The 18,208-nt window shown below is 35.5% G+C and overlaps 1 protein-coding gene across 1 annotated transcript in view; it reads right to left on the bottom strand.

Moving 5' to 3' along the window:
* FBN2 (fibrillin 2) overlaps positions 1-18,208 on the bottom strand; it is a 235,207-nt gene that overhangs the window by 73,325 nt on the left and 143,674 nt on the right. The window contains exons 17-23 of the mRNA XM_046665362.1: positions 16,216-16,269; positions 14,501-14,626; positions 11,649-11,774; positions 6,564-6,683; positions 1,487-1,624; positions 851-901; positions 265-390 (exon numbers count right to left, since the gene is read on the bottom strand). Coding sequence (XP_046521318.1) covers positions 265-390; positions 851-901; positions 1,487-1,624; positions 6,564-6,683; positions 11,649-11,774; positions 14,501-14,626; positions 16,216-16,269 — 741 coding nt within the window. The remainder of the gene's footprint in view (positions 1-264; positions 391-850; positions 902-1,486; positions 1,625-6,563; positions 6,684-11,648; positions 11,775-14,500; positions 14,627-16,215; positions 16,270-18,208) is intronic.

Here is an 18,208-nt window from a genome sequence, read left to right as displayed (position 1 = left end):
GTGTGAAAGACTGAATCTGCCTAAATTACCCGATTAAAGAAATTGTAATCTTTGAGCAGTACCAACTTTCTGTGTTATGCAGAAACCATTTCATTTAAATACATTTGCTTTAAAAATATCCTCTAGTGATTTCCCCCCAAAATATCTCATTTAAAGCTAATTTTTCAGTTACAGACCTACTGCTTTTGGACAGGTCACTGCCCAAAGAATAAGAGAATTCATGGCTGGTTTCATGCATAAATTACACCAGGGTATGAATCTTACCCAGACACACCCGGCCAGTTCCATCCAGCGTAAGGCCTTCAGGGCATTCACAATGAAAAGATCCTTTGCTATTGACACAACGTCCATTTGGACAAACACCAGGAAACACCTCACATTCATTAACATCTGCAGGGAAATAAAGCAAGCAGAGGGATAAAGATATTAGAAATAGAAAAAGCAGGTGTAGTCTTACTTCCTCTGTAGCATAGCGAATCTGCAATACAATGTGGGTTATTACTTGAGTTAAGCAGAAATATTCCACAATGTAGCCACTGCATTTCCTAGGTACCAGCTGCGCAAATTACCACAGCCTTGCCCGTCCATAAAACACAGCCCAGACGTGCTCCTCTGCCAGCCGTTCTGTGCCTTAGGGGTTAGTGATGTCCTCATGAAAATTTATCCAACAGCACAAAGAGGAGAAATGGGACACTCTAACCTGTTTCCTAAGAGTATTATTCTAAAGTAGGAGTATTTTTATTGAAATTTCAAGGTTTTTGAAAATGATAAATATCTCCAAAGTGTGAGAGTGAATGTTAATTTACATACTGTGCTACAGATTTAGAATGTCATCCAAGAATACACTCACCTTCACAAGTAACACCTTTAATCCTGGCAAACCCTCTTGGGCAAGCTGTATCTGTGAGAACAACAGGACACACGTTTACTTCATTATTAAAAAAAATCATCTATCTTAAGCTCAAGAAACAGTACAATGGAATTTAAATTGAACTAAATAAAAACCACAGCCTGGGGTGTAGCGGCCAAGGGCTCCAGCTGCCCTCTGGTGAATTCAGTGCAGCACATGACACGCTGGGGTAACTCCATTAGTACTGACCCATAGTGAGATTCCTACAATTTTTCCTACAATTCTTTTCTGCTTTCACATTGCCAATTAAATTACAAGTAAACAAGTAAAAAATTTAAAGGAAAGAGACCTTATGTTCTACTGGGACATGTGCAAACAAGGATACTGGAGGATATTGACTGTCATCTAGCAGCTAAATTCTAGACGATTCCCTTCCTTGTCTAAAATAATCAGCAAGTCTGCTTACGGTAAAAGGAGAAAACAAACACCTATTTCAAGAAGTGAATAAATTTCCCCAGAAAAGACAACATTTTAGGGAGGGTAATGATCTTGTGGTTTTCCTCTTTATGAAAATACATAGTGAAAAAGGTGCCTCGTTGAGGGAGACGCCCAGAGGCCCCTTGGTCAGGCCCCTACCTAGTTCGCACCGCTCACAGGGGCTGCCCCAGGCGGCTCCGAGGGTGGCGCAGCATTCCGATTTCAGAGTGGCTCCATTAATGTTCACCTCACAGCGATTGTCCTGGATGTTGAGCCAACACGTCCCTTTCAGGCTGTCTGGAAAGGAATACGAAAGGATGAGGAGCTCTCATCTCTGAAGAAAATATAATCCAGTTTAAAACAAACGCATTATTTCAAAAACATTTTAATAGCATTTCCTTTGAACACATTTACATGTACATCCATTTTAAATACAGCATATCACACACATGTAAATCAAATATGGTACTATATATATCTCACATGATACAGTAATTAACACAGTTACATCTACTGGTATTCCAGCAGCGGCCGCTGTTGCATAAGATTTTACGCTGATTCTCAGAACCACAGTTCATTACCATGATAAGATCACTCTGTGTGTGAAAAATCTTCCTAAGTTTTATCTTTTATGATAAATGCTTTGATATTTAAGATTTTAGCAAATAAAATTCCTCAGATAATCTCCTTGTCTCCTAGTTCCCCACCAAATAAACCACACACAATTTATGTTCTATTAGAGAAAAACCAGTATTTCTCCAACTGAAGATAACTATTTAATGAATAATTTGGGAAAAAAAAAGAAATCTAAAAGACAAAGAAGAAAATAAACACCATCTACAAAAAAACAACCACTAAGATGTACCAGGGCTAATATTTGATAAATTTTCTTTCAGGCATTTTCCTAGGCATACATATGTAAAGCTTTATCTCTAGTTCAAAAAGTAGCACATGCTTATGGTAAACTGTCTGAAGAAACAGCAAAGAAAATATAAAAACCACCCGTAGTCCAACTACCTAGCGATAACTACTCCTAACCTTTTAGACTATGTCTCCATGTCAAATTTAAGTTCTTCCTTAAATGACTGTTAATTAACTGATTTTGAAGCGGTGACCAGGAATCCAGTGAAAACTGACATGGTAAATACTAACTGGGTGAAATAAATCATATGTGCAGTTTCTCTTGCGGTATTGTGCCTCTCAGTTCAGTGTGCACATCACCGAGGCTCCTGTTATAATGCAGGGTCCTAAGTCTCCAGGTGTGCGGCCCAGGAGTCTGCATTTGACACACCCCTCAGGTGACTCCTTTGCAGGTGATGTGGAAAACAATTAACAAAACCGTAACAGCATATTTTGGCACACAGACTTGGAAAATAATAAAAAGCATAGTCCTATAATTTTTACTTTAAAAATCATTTAATAATATGGGCAGATAAAGTTTTACTGCTAAATTCAACAATTAAAACAAAACATAACCAGGAATACAGAAAGAGAATTAGGGTGACAGAGGCAGGCCCACCCAGGGAGAAGCTGTAATTTCTGATTCCTACTGAGTACAGTAGCAGGTAAGAGGAAGTTACCTAGACCCCAAGCCCTCTGGGATAGAGGTGAAAACAAAACAAACAACTCTGTCCTTGAATACAAAAGTTATGAGGCAAGGATGTGGACAGGAGATGGACAGTCACTTTGCTTTTTTCTGTTTTGAGACTCAAACTGGGTAAAAATTGAATGCAAATGAAAAAGTCTTGCTCATCAGCATTTGTATCAGGCCTCACATTACAGGCTTTTTATGGGCTTAAACCTGTAATTTCCATAGCACAGAGGAAAGAGATGCTTGAGTCAGGCTACTGTGTATTTAAATGGTCTTTTAAGGACCCAGACTAATTACTGATTTATCACCTTGACTGTCATCATTTTGAATAAGATAAATTGTAACAGTAATTGCTAATATTTATTGAGGCAGTGACAAGCACTATTCTAAAGGCTTTCCGTGTATTAGTTTATTTACTGGTTAAAACAATCCTATAGGGTATGAACACTTTGCAGATGAGAAAACTGAGGAACACAGAGGTCACAGAGGTCAACTAATTTACCCAAGGTCATCCAGCTCGTACAGTGTCAGCATCAAGATTCAAACTTTCGTAGTCTGATTCCAGAGCCCTCACCCTGTAACACCACGCTTCTTTAGGCTGCTATTGTTTCAACAGTTAAAAGTCACAAAGTCCATTGATTCACATAAACACACAAACACACACGTACTAGATACAGATATTATATGGTAATATGTTCAGGTGTTGGTTAAGAACTTTGAGAGAAATAAAGCAGAGTAAGCAGTCTTGAGGTTGTAAGGGGGAGAACGCTTATTTTATCTAGGGTGGTCCAAGAAGTCCTGACTTAGAATGTGACAGCTGCGTAGAGACATGAGGGGAACAAAACATAGAAACCTAGGTGAAGAACGTTCCAGACATGTCGGACATATTCTGACTTATGTTTTAAAAAGATTACCTGGTAAATTTGTGGAAAATAAACTGTAGGATGGCAAATATGAGAAAACAAAGATATAAGAGTGGCTACGGTATTTATCAAGAAGGGAAATAATGGCGGCTTGGATTGGAGGCTGTTGTTAGCAGTGGAGAGAGGAGGTTGAAATATGTACAAACTTCAAGTATAATCAATAAGATCTGCTGATGGAAGGATTCAGTGTGGAGTTTGAGAGAAAGGCATCAAAGATGATTCCAAGGTTTGGGGGCTGGCAATTGGAAGAATGGAGTTGTCATCTGTGGAGACACAAAATATTCTAGGAGACACAGGTTCAAGCTGAAGGATAGGAATTATGTTTTAGACAACTTAAGTTTGAAACGTCTGTTAGACATATAAATGGCGACACCGTGCAGACAGTTGGAAATGCAGGTGTGAAATTAGAGAGGCTGAGGATGGAGAGAGAAATTTGAGAGTCAATGCAGAGGCCATCTAAGCACGAGTGTAGACAGGGAAGCAAAGAGGTCCAAGGACTGACCTGTGGGACACTTCGTTGGAGGGCAGGAGGATATGGAAGACTTGACAAAGGAAAGTGAGAAAAGGAGCCAGAAAAGAGAAAGGAAAAGAAGAGGAGGCCAAAAATGAAAAACGTCTTGAGAAGGGGTGAGTGACGAACTGTGTCAACACTGCTAACTGGCTAAAAGGGGAAGGAGAATAGACCACGGGATATGACAACAGAGAAGTCACTGCCCTTGTCACGTCCGTGTAATCTGAATACAGAACGCAGACCCAAGCCAAAGGTGTGGAAAATTGGTCTGGATTACATAGAGTTATCAGATGTGAGCAGTGTAATGCAGGAAAGAGTAATCAAATACATTGTTCTATTGTATTTAATCATTTTCAACCAGAATACAATAGTCTTTTCAAGCAGTTTACAGAACAGTTTAAGATTAATTTATATTTAGGAAGTTCGCAGAATAGATTCTAGATCCCTAAATATTCTAAGTAACTAATTCATTTATGCTCTAAGTTAATTTTAAATCAGTAATTACCTCAGGGAATTTTATGCAGTTCTAAATTTAGAGAACTGGATCCTATGAAAGAGCAGTTTGCAGGCTAATTACCCATTAGAGCCACTGAGAGTCCCATTAAAAAATTTTGTAATCTTTCCTATGTATATTTTACTATTTATTTCCTTTCTAGAACTTGAATTCTGTTTTTAATTAAAAAGGCATATAAAATAATGTCTCAAATTTTAAAATGTTAAGTAAATTTCTTTTTGAGCAGCTGTAGGCTGGGATATTCAAATTTGGTCATAACGAATGAAAACACATAAAACACTGGCTGAGAAAAATACAGTGCTATTTAGTTATCCAATACAATGACTCTGGAATAAAAAGTCTTTGTTCTTTTTTCATTAATAAATATAAGGGTAAAAGGCCAAAATACTAGGAGTGCTTATGATGAGGCAAAAATTCAGATATCTTTGATACCCAAGTGGCATATAGACTTAGTTTTCTGAGACATTAATTGACTAATGCTGAGTTCATTTCCTTTGCATAATAAAATGACTCTCTCTCAGTTGGAAATTGTGGCTTAGCAAAAATATTTCTGCTTTACCAGATCCAACCCACATGCCTCCCCCAACCCAATCTGGAATTCTATAAGAAAAAAAGTAATGCCCCAGGCAGATGGCAGTCTATTTCCTAATATGGAGAGCTGAGCAAGGCTCAGATTCCACCAGCTGTACTTCACTGCGAGGTGAAGAGCTGACATTTCCAAAGTGGAGGTTTTCATTGATAACTTTGGACTTGGTTATTTCTCTTCATGTAACAAAATGTACTCTAGCATCCAGCTAAATATTGTTAACATCAGACATAATACTGAAAATACTATTGTCTTCGGCAGATATTAAATTGCAAATTCATATTGGCTAGATAACAAACAAAAACTGCCAATTTATTTGGCACTATATAAATATGAAATATCTTCCTATCTGGAAATACATATTTAGTTCACTTTAAAGAAGGACACTAGCTAATGATATGAACTGTGGTATTCCTAGCCAACAAGGACAGACACTGGAAGCAAGGAAAAATGACTGGGATAGTTTTTTTCCCTGATATGTGCCGAATTGTTCCTTACAGTAATAGATCAGACTACCTCATTTTATATATGTCCTATTGTCATTATTAAGACCTGGCCTTAAACGTTTTGAGATATATTAAAAGTTTGGAAATTCTGGAATCTTTCTCCCTTAGAGATTTCCAAATGCAAGGAAACCGTTTTCTTCTCTTCCTTGGAGCCTATAAATTTGCAATTGATTGGAGAAATGAAAAAATAATAACTTCTATTTGTTTAAAGTTTAAAATCTTGTTCTGTTAACTAAGTCCAAATTCTACCACATTTTTTTTTTATCCCTGAAGGTTGTTTATAAAAAGTATTTAGCAGGGATTTGATTGTATCGATGTCTAAGGCATACAACCGCCTGTGGGACGGAAATGCTCATAACTTACAGCATACTATATCTACTTATGTGAAAGGAACACTTCCTAGGTTCGAACAAAATTTAAGAGCCTCGCCAGTTTATGCTATCATGTTTTACTCTTATCTTGATAACAAGAGAAAACAACTAAAGAAACTCCTAATCAGGTAATTAGCTTCCTGTATCATGTTCTGTTTGATCCTCAGTAAGGCGGGAGGTCTCTGCTTATCTTTGCAGTGAAACTGAAACATCAGCATGGGGTGTGCATCTTACCAATACAGATCAATCCCGTTGAGCTGAGTTTGCTGCCAGGAGAACATTCACAATTGAAAGATCCAAGGTTGTTCCTGCAGGCCCCATTGACACATGGGTTGCTTTCACATTCATTTATATCTACAATCCAGAAGGAAAAGATTCTGTTAGAACTGCCATGTGTTTCTGGAAAATATTATTCCAACAAGCCATGCTAAGCCAGAATGTCTGGTAAACTTGGCTCTTGTAATTTTAATATGGATCCATGAGGCATAAAGTGAATGGGGAATGGAGACATGCATTTTACAGCGTGGATACACATATTCACAACCTGGGACTCAGTAGGACTGCAGGAATCAGTCTGTTTGGAAAGGCTTTAGCATGTGAGTCTTCACTATTTTACTATAACTTTACATGAATTGGATTAATTTTCCCCACCATAAGATGTAATTGTCCTGTGGGAAATGTGAATTCTGATTCCATGGAAAGCAACATATTCCTAGGTGCAACATGCTGTGCATAAACAAAGGCTGACTGTTTCTGACATTCATGGCTCCTGAGGTTTTGGAAGAATTAAAAAAGCCTATTTTAGGGACAAACTATCACCCTGCTGGCTTTAATTCCAAACACCTGGATACAAGTGAGCAGCAAAAGGAGGGAACTCTAATATGAGGTAGGGCGTCTCCTCCAGTCCTTAGCCCCCTTCTTCTCTCTTGAGCCTGGTCATATTTACACATTTGGTGTGGGGAGGTTTTTAAAGCGCAACTGATTTGGGTAAAATAAAAAAGAGAAAAAACTTTTAATTGCTTTAAATAGAACTTTGCTATCATTAATTTGATTTGAGTCCTAAATCAAACCATATACCATAAGCTAACTTCCTGTTGAGGGTCAGAAGTAAGCAGAATTAGAGTATGCCTGTGTTCTCAAGGGGGGACTAAAGAAAATGGTAAGCCGATAAAGTGAAACAGTTTAACAAGAGTTAATTAAGATTAAATCAAAGATTCAGCTACTAGAAATAATATCAAAGACTGACTTCCAGTATAAATTCAACCACTCAATTTAAAGAAGGGGGACACAGATTTCTTTTTGTACTTGGTTGATTGTCTGAAACAGGCCTACATACCTCAAGACATATTTCTGTTGAACACTAGGGTTTCCAAATTCACCGGAATAGTTATTTTTTTCCAGACATCTCTTTGAATTAAATATAAAATACGACATTGAGAAAAATATACAAATAAATAACTAGAAGATTGTAATGCTTCCTCTTGAAGGTCTCAAGTCAAATGTAAACTAAGTTGATTCTGAAAAGGCAGAGTTTACTGTTGATTTGCAAGCCTGTGGACTTGAAATGCAAATTCAAAACTCAGTGTGGAAAACAGTTTTGCTACTTCCAAACTACTAAAGAAATACTCAGGGACTAATTTAATTCTTAAGTAGAAATTGTTTAAGGAAATAGAGATGCATCTTCCCTTCAGGTTGTGTGTAGCAAGAAAGCCTCTTAAATGAAAAACACAGGGGCTCGCCTGATGGCGTAATAGTTAAGTTCGCAAGCTCTGCTTTGGCTGCTCGAGGTTCGCTGGTTCAGATCCCAGTCACGGACCTATGCACTGCTCATCAAGCCATGCTGTGGTGGCATCCCACATACAAAATAGAGGAAGATTGGCAGAGACATTAGCTCAGCGACAATCTTCCTCAAGTAAAAAGAGGAAGATTGGCAACAGATGTTAGCTCAGGGCCAATCTTCTTCAACAACAACAACAACAATAACAACAAAAGGAATTAGCCAAAAAGGAAGCAGATAACTAATCTGAGCACAGACTATATACAAGTCACCTATTAATTTCATTTGTAAGAAGCTACCAAAAAAGAAAAATGCCAACATCATATATTTTCAAAATCCCTATTTTAAATTAAGCAACTATGAACTCAAAAACTGTAAACACATGCAATGACAGCTACAAATATCAACTGTTTAATTTTTCTTTAAATACAATGTTTTCATGTTATAAATGTCATGGAACCAGGAATTGAAACAGTTCACTGTACATTCCTGGAAATAAACTTCAAAGCACATCTGGTTTACATTTAACTAGTTATGTCACTGGAAACACAATCTAAACCACAGTGCTTGCTGTAAAAATTTTAACTTTCACAGGCTCTCAGAGCTCAAACAGAAAAAGCAGAATAAATTTTTTGTAACTTCAGTCTGAAATATCAGAAGAACTTTATTATTACTGCTATGACCTATTTAAAATAGCCTGTTGAAAATGTGAATGACAAGCAAAATTAGTGAATATAGAAAAAATATATAGAGAAAGCTAGAGTCTGCGATGAAGCTGCTAATAATTCCCTGTCTAGTCTTTGGAAAGTAGTTTAGAAGGAACAGAATGAAGAGTACTGCTTCAGGCAGACAAATTTACTGTGTGAATGCGATGGTAGAAATAAGGAGGAGACCCAAGGGAAAAAGAGATTCATGGCCTTCGGGTCTATTTTTTTGCAAAACACTTCATAAAATGCAAATAAACAGTGGGAAGAAAATGTAGAAATACCAGTTATTTGGTTCAGTTTCTCATGATAAATCATTTTCATTTCCACTAACATCATAAGGCTTGAGCCAAAATATTTCTCTATCATTTCTCTTTTATTTACATAACATGAACTTCTCTTATGAATGACAGATATAAAATACATTTCACGTTGAAGAAAAGGCTCAGATTTATCAGAAACAATTACCCTTTGGACAAAATAAATGAAGAGCACTGTTTCTAACCCTCACTGTGGCCTAATTTGGTATTAATGTGCCATAATATTTGTGTTCTCACCCAACATTATACTATTAAACACCATTCAATCCTATTTCTCAATTGTTCATGTAAGCAGGCGCGTCTCCGCCTTTTATTTATTCTTATTTCGGCTATTCAAGCCCTTTAACTCCATCTCATTTGTTAACATGGAGGGATTATGCTATAACTGTCACTGACAATTTGGTATACAAACCAAATTTTAACCAAACTGAATCAAAGACACTATCCATTTAGTTCTCCATTTATGTGTCTCTCTCACAGTAGCACCAAGGGGTACTGTCACTGTGGAGAGGGAAACCAGTCCTAATAATCATTAGCTTCCCAGTTAAATCAAGACGATAGCCTAAGGTGTTCCTGCTTTCCATTTCATGGCATTTAACAGAAGCTTATCCTCCAACAGACAATAGATAAACTGATAAAGGGCAGTGAGGGACAAAAGTGTAGAAAGTTTGGAAAAAAGAAAAAAAAAAAAACACTCTTGAAATCCCTTCTCCCACCCTCCAAAAAACTCACAGAGGAAATATGGCTAGAATACGTTTTGACAAAGAATGTTTCTCAGAGTAATTTTGAAGGATAATAGGTGTTGGAGGGGGTGGGAGTGGTGCTAGAATATAAAGATTCTCATTGAATACATTTGCGAAGCTTGAGCTAGTTTAAAAAGAGAGCTTTTATATCTTACAGAAAGATACTCAAAGCTCTTAAGGGTGCCCCCTGCCCTTCTATGGAGAACGTGAATCTTCAAGTACTTTAATTGGGAATGGAATGAGCGTTCTTCTTTGAGGAGCTCCTGCAAAACGTGGTGGACAGTAGCGGAGACAGTTATAGAACTAAGTTTACAAAAACTGCATTCATGCTGAGGTTTTCTTTCTTCTTTTCTTTTCTTTCTTCAGGCTAATTACTGTTTTTCAGTGGTCCCTCCAATTCAACCCAAACTTAGAATTGCACTTTGTAATTGCATTTCATTGACTTCAGCTGAGTCATTTGTGTTTTGGCATTTTGAGTCCTAACTTGTTTCTGTTCACAAGAATGCTTTGAAGTTAAACAATAAGATCAAGAGAGAATGTTAACATCTTTTTCCATAATATTACTATTGCAGTTTTCTTGGCTTTGGAGTCACTAAGAAACAAGTATTTTAACAGATAAGGCAAGGTCTATTCAAAATAATTAAAGAAGAAATCTCTCTTTATTTTATTTATTTATTTATTTATTTATTGGTGAAGAGGAGTCTCCCTGAGCTAAGATCTGTTGCCAATCTTCCTGGTTTTTTTTTTTCTTTCCTTGAGGAAGATTAGCCCTGAGCTAACATTCGTGCCAATCTTTCCTCTACTTTGGATGTGGGAGGCCTCCACAGCATGGCTGATGAGCAGAGCAGGCTGCACCTGGGATCTGAACCTGTGAATCTGGGCTGCAGAAGTGGAGTGCACAGAACTTTAACCACTAGGCCACAGGGCCAGCTCCTGAAATCTCTATTTAAAAAGTTACCTTTTGGGAGTAGTTAACGGATTTGAGAATGTCATGGGAGACTTCTGTAGGCCACACAGTGAGACTTAAAAAGGAACAATGACTAGTAGTTACACAACAGCTTATTCTGAAATATAAAGTACTTTGATCAAGAAACAAAAACATAATTGAATGCACTCATTGCTTAACTGGTATCTCACTAAAAATGAAGCCTTTTGGAAGAATTTAACTCAATTCACGTAACTTCCACTGCAGAAAAATGTGATGAAAAGAAAAGGAAGAAGTTTTTAAACACTGGTTCATGATCTATAAGCCCAAATGATAACTTTTAAATTATTAAATGGAAAGGATGATTTTCTTGGACTATAAATTTACTTAAGGTGACCATTTTTACTTAGACCCCAAATATTTTCTGGGCCAACCTCTGTGGCATATCAATCATTTCATAAATAAAATGCCTAAGGGGTGATTTTGCCATTACAATTCTGGTTCCTCTAGGAATGTGTCACAGTGGTTTTAAAAAGAGAAAAAGTAAACCAAAACCTGACATTTTATTTCGGCGAGTAAAACAAACTGCCTCCTTTCACTTATTTTTTTAAACTTCAAAATGTTTGTTCCAAATGTTTACTGATATTTTATCTGAATGGAACAAAACTGATGGTATTCGTAAACTGGGTTAGGTTCACGCTATTTCTAAAACTAGCAGATGAGCTGAAAGAAATGATAAAATAAAAACATTCAAACGATACTCTTTATATATTGCTTCATCAATGTACTTGATGTTTATGCATATCTGGGTACTTACTATCCACAATTAAGGCAAGAAGACAGCTCCTACCTTCACACGTCTCCGTTTCAGTCCTGAACACGTACCCAGGTGGGCAAGTGCAACTGTAACTGCCAGGTGTGTTTCTGCACAGACCGTTGTCACAGAGCAGTCTGTTCACCAAGCACTCATCGATGTCTGGAAGCAACCATTAGAAGACAGAAGATACACACATTGAAACGTATAGCACAGGGACCAATGACATTTTATTTTTGTTACTTCTTTTTTCCTCACCTCTTTCTTTGACTTAGTCTCTTTCTACTCACAACACATTCTTTGATCCTAAGCAAAACACCTTCGGTTTTATTCAAATGGAACATTCTTACGCTGGTGGCTACTTTTAAGATGTTTTGAAGTCCCTGGGAGGTATGCCATAGCTTGGAAGTGGCACATTACCACTTAGTTCTTCATTTACTTATTGTCCTGTAGTGGTATTCTATTAGCTATATCTTAAAGCACCAATGAAATATATTAAAAGACTAAACTCATTGCCTACATGCTTACTTATAGATAATAAAAATAATGGTAGTTTTAAAAAACTTTCTGGTTAAAATTCTAATAAAGAATGCATTAAATGGCAGTGAAACAAAAGGTATTTATCAATCTTTTTTTTTTTTTTTCTTTTTGAGGAAGACTGGCCCTGAGCTAACATCCATGCCCATCTTCCTCTACTTTATATGTGGGACGCCTACCACAGCATGGCTTACCAAGCAGTGCCATGTCCATACCCAGGATCCGAACTGGCGAACCCCGGGCCGCCGAAGCAGAATGTGCACACTTAACTAATATGCCACTGGGCCAGCCCCTATCAATCTTTTTCCATCATGCTTTTACCTCAGAAATGATTATTAGTGGAAAATTAATGATGTATTTTGTATATTCCTTTAGCAATCTAGAACAGCCTAGAAAATATCATCAAAAACTAGAGTTTAAGAATCTCACATTGAGTTTTATCTTCACATCCACACTCTCATTTTTCCAAGTGTAGTTAATGACAAAAAGAAAAATTGCACTTTTGGGTGAACACTTTCTTTTACTGAGTTATATTTTTAGTCTTGCAACTAACAATTGTATCTTACCAAACAATATACTGACCTTGTAAAAATTTCAAAAGCAGAGATTGGAAATTATTTCCCATAATTTCATCACTACTGATAATATTTTTTGTGTGTGTTTTATCTGATCTTTTTTCCTTTGGATCTTATGTTTTGCTCTAATTCTGAATCTTGATTTTTAAAAATTAACATTATATTTTAAACATTACCAAAGTTTTCCCCATGATTGTATGTTGTATCAAGTGGTTCCATCACAATTTATTTACCCATTACTCCATGCTATAGGTTGAACTGTTTCCTTCAAAAAAGAAAAAAAAATATGTTGAAGTCCTAAACCCCAGTTCCTCAGAATGTGACCTTATTTGGAAACAGGATTGTTACAGAGGTAATCAAGTTAAAATGAGGTCATTAGGGTAGGTTGTGATTCACCATGACTGGTGTGCCTGTAAAAAATGGAAATTTGGACGTAGAGATAAACACACGGGGGAAGATGATGTGAAGACACACAGGGAAAGGATGGAACGTGATAGGGTGATGCATCTACAAGCCAAGGAACACCAAGGATTACTGGCAAACACCAGAAGCCAGACGAGGAGAGCCAGGATTCTCGCCTAGGGCCTTTAGACAGAGTGTGGCCCTGTGGACACCTTGATTTGTACTTCTGGCTTTCCAAACTGTGAGACAACAAATTTCTGTTGTTTTAAGCAACATAGTTTTTGGTACTTTGTTATGGCAGCCCTAGCAACTAAATCTGGAATTTGGCTTCATTTTTATTTGTAAAATTTTGTTCCATTTTTATCAAAATTATTGATATACCTAACCTAGAGACTTAAGTAGTGCCATGAACCATGTTCAGTGTGCAAACGCTCACTGAATCTCCATGTTGTCAGTAGGGTACTCATATGCTCAACTGTATTTGGAAGCTATGCTGGAAGCAACTTTGTCTTTGGTGAACAAAAGCTAGCTAGTATGCATATTTTTATAGATGTTCAGTAATCTTTGGCTGGTGGCCTTCCCTATAGGTATCCAAATCTATAATAGGTACAAAATATTTAATATAGCTTTATACATCTATCTTTACATATGTCTTCAACTCAAGGTCAAATGGATATGTTCAATAATAAAAACCAGTACTGCAGACGCAAAAAAATGTATTTCTTTCTAATCATAATCACCAATGCTTGAATGTAACAGTCATCAGTGATTAGGTGTAAAAATTATTATGCATAACGATGGATCAAAGAACATTCATTTTTAAAAGCGGACTCATGTTCTATCAGAAAATCTAGATTCTTCAAAAATTCTTGAATATATGAACTACATACTTAAGCTTCTTCAAACATTCTCTTATAAATTACAAAAAGAAACAGCCATCTCAGTTATCATGTTTAGATATGTTGTAGCAACTGGTTGTTTCTTTATAAGTCAGTGTCCTCTCAACCTGTAATACTTTATTTCCTTAACTTTGTATTATCCATACTGCCCCATTAATTTTTGAAGCCCAATTCTTAGTGAAAAATTGTAAGATTAAGATACATGCAGAAAAAACAACAGGCCATTAATAGAGTATATGTCCACTCATTTGGGAAAAGAAAAATTTAAATACTAATTTGTACCACTAAGAAGTTTGTTACTGTGTAACAGAATTTGTTTGATTCCCATGTTTGTATATCTCTCTATACTAAGAAGGAAACAAGAGAAACTCTCAAATCTCTAGATTTAGTGATTTATTTGTATTTTGATTTCTCCTATAATTCATGAGGTTAAACTATATGAAAGGCTTTCTTATAAATAAAACAGATAACTTACCAATACAGTTTCTTCCAGAGGCATCTGGTTCATAGCCACTGTTGCAATTACAACGGTAACTACCACGTAAGTTTTCACAAATTCCATTGGCGCATATATCGGGATCCAAAGCACACTCATTGATATCTGCGTCAAATGTTGAAAATTTAATGCTCACAGACATGTTTGTTGATACATGCAGGTCTAACAAAGATCTCTCAACATATGAAGTGTCTGACTCTGAAAACCCACATATGTTGCCTGCCTTTCAGAAAAGGGAAGGAAATGAAAATAAGGAGTAAGGATAAAATTGGGAGATACAGGACACTTCCCTGGTAAGTCAAAAGAAAAATGAAGGGAACTGGCAGAAACTCAAAGAATTAAACCATGTAATATGCCTGTACTTATGATAAAATTAATAAAAACATTTATAAGTTGTTGGCTCAAAATCCAAAGGAAAACTCAGCTTGATAGGTATTATCCATATAATTAAAACACAAAGATTTATTAGGGTGGTCTATATAATTTTATGGTCCCCAAAGACATGGGATGTTTCTATTTTATTATCATTTTGTTATAGTCAACTAAGTAATATGATACTTAAATGTTTCTCATTGTTGGTAAGTTGAAATATGTAGAGAGGACAGTGCAAACATGGATGCTTGAGAACAGGATGTTTTACAATAACTCATGAACATAACTACTTTCTGTCACCCATGGGCAGTGGGACTTGAGGAATAATGTGCTTGTATGAGCAACAAAGTAGTTCCAACAGGCGGTTGACTCTGTTGGGGAGGACATATTGAGAGGGAATAAAAATAGAATAGGCCAAAAATCAAATTTTTCACTATGCTCAAATTTTGATGTTAAGTATTGTTCTAGAATTTGGAAGACCTTAAATACTCCAGGAATGTCAATCTTTTTATTTTATTTTTGTGAGAAACATCCTTGTAAAAGTCTGCTTCTTTACTCTGATTTCTGATATTCATTGCAAAGATGCAATATTACTGCCAACTAATCTATAATTTGTCTAAAGCCTTCTCAAACATGAAAGTGGAAGAATATATATGTGAAGCGAAGGTTAACAGCACCCTACCATTTTATTTTTTTTTAAAAAATAGAACTATATACGTATTAACATATAAAAGAACTTTAAAATTATAAACATATATGTACTTAACATTCAAGTTTCCATATTGGAACTTTGTTAATCATACTGCTAAATTTAAAACAAGAAAATTTTAATGAATTTTACTTTAGTTGGATAGAAACACTTTAGTATTCTTAGGCATAAAGTCTTAAAATTTTATTTTTAGAGCAGTATGTCCCAAATGTGATCCTTAACTCTTTCTTAAAGATTGTTTTTTTTTAAAACCATGTCATTATTTGATATATTTGCTTTAAATTGACTTGCTCTTTTTTGTTTTTTTAGACCTAAATAGCAACTCTAGCCATGTTTCTTAAGCAATGGTACCCATAAAATCATGGGTGTAGTTTGTTAGTGACATTTTTAACAATGCATATTTAACAGACAAATTTCTGCTGTGAAAAATGTGCATCTACATATTGCTTAATATCACCTAGCTTATAACCATTGTTCTAGGACATAATGTATCTTATTATTTTACATGGATATATTTCTATAATATTAAATATAATCATATTCATAATGTAATAGAATCATAAAGCTAGACAATTACATAACTACTATAACATTAAGAATTGAATAGAGTTACCTCTTCCATCCACAGTGATACCTACTCCACTACTACAAAGACCATGGAATTCAGCTATATGATAAAAACAAATAGAGAAATTAAAAACTCTAAACTATATCTGTTCCATACACAAGTCACTCACATAACTCCAAAACTATCATTAGGAACAATTACGTATATTAATTTCTATAGGAAAAAAATTTACCATTTCTAACATTATATTATTAATATATTAATATCATATTATTATATTACTATATATTATTACTATATATTATATTATCCATATTATTATAAAAATTCAAGAATCATAGATAAGCATAAGAAACTAAATAAAATCACTTGTGATTATCACTCTGTATATCATTAAAATATTCATAAATGTCACAGATATTTTCTACATATGGAAACACAAAAAATCTAAGTTGTATTATGGAGATCGCTTTTAAGCTTTTTTCTCCCCCCTCAATAATAAAATAATAATAGACAACACTTACATAAAAGCAGTTTCCATGTGCCTGGTATTCTTCTAATATTTTACATCTAGTAATTTACTTTATCTTCCCAATACCCAAAACTAGATACTGTTATTTTCCCTCCTTTACATCTGAGAAAATGGGGACAGAGATGTGAAGTACCTTGCCCAGGTCACACAGGTGGGAGTGGGGGAACAGGCTTGGATCCCCTGCTATCACAGACAGTTCATCCTAACATCCCACTTAACAGACCATTTCATAGTTTTTTTCTCAGGTATGTAGATGTACCACATTTATTCAATCAATCTCTTGATGATGAAATCAGGTTTGTCCAATTTTCAGCAATTATAATAAGTAATATGAAGTTCAATTATGGTACTAGCTTATTCTCTTGGAACTAAAACTGCTCAGTTTATGCCCCTTTTAAGGTTTCTGATAGTCCTCTTGTCCCTCAAGAAGGGTCCCAGGTTACCCTACTATCAACAGCAGAAGAATCTATCCAGTTTTGTAAACCTTCCTCAACGGTGGGAAAAATCAATCATCTATACTTTACCAATCTAATAAACAAAAACGACATCTTATTTTAATTTAACTTTAGAAAGATTGGGTGTCTTTTTATAGGGCACTCTGCCATTTGCATGTCTACTTTGTGAAATCTTGTTTGTGTACATTGCAATTTTTTCTACAGAGGATTTAAACTTTCCTTAGTGATTAACAGAAATTCCTTATAAATTAAGGAAAATATTTTCCAAATTTATATGTGTAAGTTATGGTCTTTGGTGTCTGCGTTGAAAGTCCTTTACCATTACAAAATAACAGGATTATATATTCTATAAGAAAATTATTTTGTAAGGTTTAACGTAGGGAGCTAACTTCAGCTTTTTTCCAATATTTATCAACGGTATTCATTATTTAGTTCAATTTTTCCTCGCTGATCTAAATGCTGTTATTATCATATCCCATTTATATTCACATCTGTTTCTAGATTCATTTTATTAGTTCACTGATCTTTTTATGTAGTCTTGTTACCAATTTTTGTACTTCTTTCATACTATGCATAATTCACTTTAATATATTTAGGGGAAAATTTTCTTCATTAACTCTTTTTTAAAAATGTCATACTCAGTAATTCTTCTAGATGAACTGTAATTATTTTGCTAAAGTTTGAACAATCCATTTAGAATTTTTAACAGAATTACAAGCCATGTTCTTTGCTGGAATGTTTTTCTTCCATCTTCTACCTGGAAAGTTCTTATTCCTTCTTTCAAGACCAAACTAAACATGCCCCCTCATCCGTGATGTTTTCCCAGCTTCCCTGGGCAACCAGCTACTCCTTCCCTTGTGCTCTCCCTATTCTCTATGTCCCTTTAAAGGCATTAATCCCACTAAACTGTAATTTATATGTCTGTCTCACCAAGTCCCAACTTTAAAGAAAAAAAGAGATCGTGTTTATTTTTTAATCCCTCCTGTACACTGCATATACGCAACACAGGTTCCATAAAAGTATGAACAAACAAGAGCCACAGAATAGTAAT

This window comes from Equus quagga, chromosome 7 (assembly GCF_021613505.1).
Source record: "Equus quagga isolate Etosha38 chromosome 7, UCLA_HA_Equagga_1.0, whole genome shotgun sequence".
Lineage (NCBI taxonomy): Eukaryota > Metazoa > Chordata > Mammalia > Perissodactyla > Equidae > Equus > Equus quagga.
This window is presented reverse-complemented; position numbering and strand designations above follow the sequence as displayed.